Source organism: Cydia splendana, chromosome 10 (assembly GCF_910591565.1).
Source record: "Cydia splendana chromosome 10, ilCydSple1.2, whole genome shotgun sequence".
Taxonomy (NCBI): domain Eukaryota; kingdom Metazoa; phylum Arthropoda; class Insecta; order Lepidoptera; family Tortricidae; genus Cydia; species Cydia splendana.
The window spans coordinates 11,262,071-11,264,323 of record NC_085969.1 but is presented as its reverse complement, the minus strand read 5'-3'; the positions used below and the strand labels follow the sequence as shown (position 1 = coordinate 11,264,323).

Genomic DNA, 2,253 nt, shown 5'->3' with positions numbered 1-2,253 from the left:
ACCTGAGTGGTTGCCGCTCGTTAGTATCACTATGTCGTCAGCATAGCCGATTGTGTAGTAGTGATTGTTGTTTAATGTTGTTATGAGGTCGTTCACCACTAGGTTCCATAAGAGTGGCGATAGAACTCCCCCTTGGGGGCATCCCTTCGCCACTAATGCCTGCTGTGTCTCGCCTGTCCCAAGTTTTATGACCCTCTGGCTCAACATGTTGTTTATCCATTTGGTCATAACTGCATTCGCACCGTGTCTTACCAGTGCTGCTGCAATGCTGCTGAACCTATTTATGGCCTGTTTATGGCCCACTGCGTGCGCTGCGGGCTGATTACCTCATGTGTCTGCTGCCACTCGTCCTCCGACGGAGTGGTCTCCTCCTCCTCCCAACTTACTGGGTGCGATATCACGCAGTCCGGGAAGTGTGTTTGCACTAGGACCCGTTCCGCCTCCTCCGGTGTGTTGGTGAGAGAGTTGTCAGGCTTACGTAGGGATCCCAAGGTTATGGTTGAGTTGTTGGAGAGAACCTTCCTTACCCTGTTAGCCTGCATGGTGGTCTCAATGTCTGTACAGAATTTGCGCCAGGAGTTTGTGCTTCTGTACCTGAGACGTTTCTTGTACTTGGCCTTGGTGGACTTGTAGCTATCCCAGTCCTCATCAGTGCCAGTGTTCATAGCTCTGTTTAGTTGTCTCCTCATCTTGCCTCTGAGTCTCTCCAGCTCAGGTCCCCACCAGTTGTTCTTCCTTCCACTTCTAGTTGATGGGGTAGTTAAGGGACATGCCTGATGGTAGCAATCCAGGATGGTGTCTGTAAGGGTGCTTACCTGTTCTTCTATCTCAGCTATGCCTTCTATCCTCTGGGGACCCTCCTGCTGTTCCAGTATTGTGTTTAACCGCAGGGTGTAGAGGTCGAGATTAGTCCTACGTGGGTCCCTTCTAGGCACTGCTGTGAGTGTTTTTACCTGAATGTCGAATCGAATCCATCTGTGGTCTGAGCACGACATCTCCTCCGATACATGCCAGCCTGATATGTGTTTCGATGCTTCTTCAGATGCTAGGGTCAGGTCAATGATTGTCCTGCTGCGCCTGTTTATGAATGTCGGTTTCGAACCTGTGTTAAGGAGGTTGAGGTTTGTAGTAAATAGGTACTCGACGAGCTTCTTACCTCTCTCGTTACCTGTTTCCATGCCCCATAGGGGGTGGTGTGCGTTTGAGTCGGTTGCCACGACGAGTTCGAGCCCCGCCTCTTCGCAGTAGTTGACCAGCCTTGTCATGTCGTGCGGTGGTGGGTCGTCCGCCTCAGGCATGTACACAGAGGCTACGATCATCTTCTGCAGGCTGGTGTCTTGCGCTCCGTGTAGCCTTATGGCGCACACGTCTCTAGAACAGAAGCTCATTAGAGGTTGCACATGTATATCTTTAGTTGTGTATATGCAGGCCCGGGGGTTATCCGGACCCGAGTAGACTGTTAGCTTACCTCCTAAGTTACGGAGACCGCAGACAGAGCCCCTTCTGACCCACGGCTCCTGGATCAGAATTATGGCTGTTGTGTTGACCTCCAACCACTTCCGGATCTGAGCCGTTGCGGTTTCGCTGTGGTGGAGGTTGGCTTGGAGGAATCTACCACTGGGCGAAGGGGGTTCCTCCACAAGGATCGCCCTCCTTCGCCGACATCGGCTCCTCCTCCCCCTTGCCGATGGCCAACTTACCCAGCTCCTGCGCGCATTCCCCCTCACTCTCCGAGGAGTCACGAAGAAGTTCTTCTTCGTCCTTCTCGGGGAAGGAAGGGGACTGCGCTGGGGCTCGCGATTCAGGCTCCTGGACCTCGTCTACAGGTGCCTGCGTCGCCGCGCAAGTGTCCATGGGCTCGGCTGGTGCATTGGCTGCGCTATCAGTGGCGGCAGTGCTGGTAGGAGGCGGTTGCTCCCTGAATTTTCCCCGTGACCCCTCAAACTTAACGTATACCGAACCCAGCATGAAGCCAAGCCGGCGTCCGCGGTTTACCAGGGGCTGCACGACTGTTTCCGGCACACTGACGACAGCGAATGTCTCCGCTCCCTGCACCTCTCGCCGGTTGAGCAGCCAGCGGTCTATTTTCGCCCACGGGTTCTGATAGCGGAGGGCTCGGCCAACCTCGCCGAAGTCCTCCCAGACGCCCGGGAACAGGATTCCGCAGCGTACTCTTTTGGGTACCTCGCTCTGGCGCTTGACCACCACCTTCTCCCCCTCATCGAGGGTGATGGTAGCCACGCTGCGCTTGAG

At 54.8% G+C, this 2,253-nt stretch overlaps 1 protein-coding gene across 1 annotated transcript; it reads right to left on the bottom strand.

The window, feature by feature from the left end:
• Positions 1-281: 281 nt before the first annotated feature.
• LOC134794567 (uncharacterized) lies at positions 282-1,388 on the bottom strand. The gene has a single exon (XM_063766376.1). It carries the CDS (start codon positions 1,386-1,388, stop codon positions 282-284), a length of 1,107 nt encoding a protein of 368 aa, XP_063622446.1.
• Between the last annotated feature and the right edge of the window lie 865 nt (positions 1,389-2,253).

Coding starts and splice junctions, on each gene's coding strand:
- LOC134794567 (XM_063766376.1), bottom strand. CDS start 1,388: ATGAGCTTCTGTTCTAGAGACGTGTGCGCCATAAGGCTACACGGAGCG.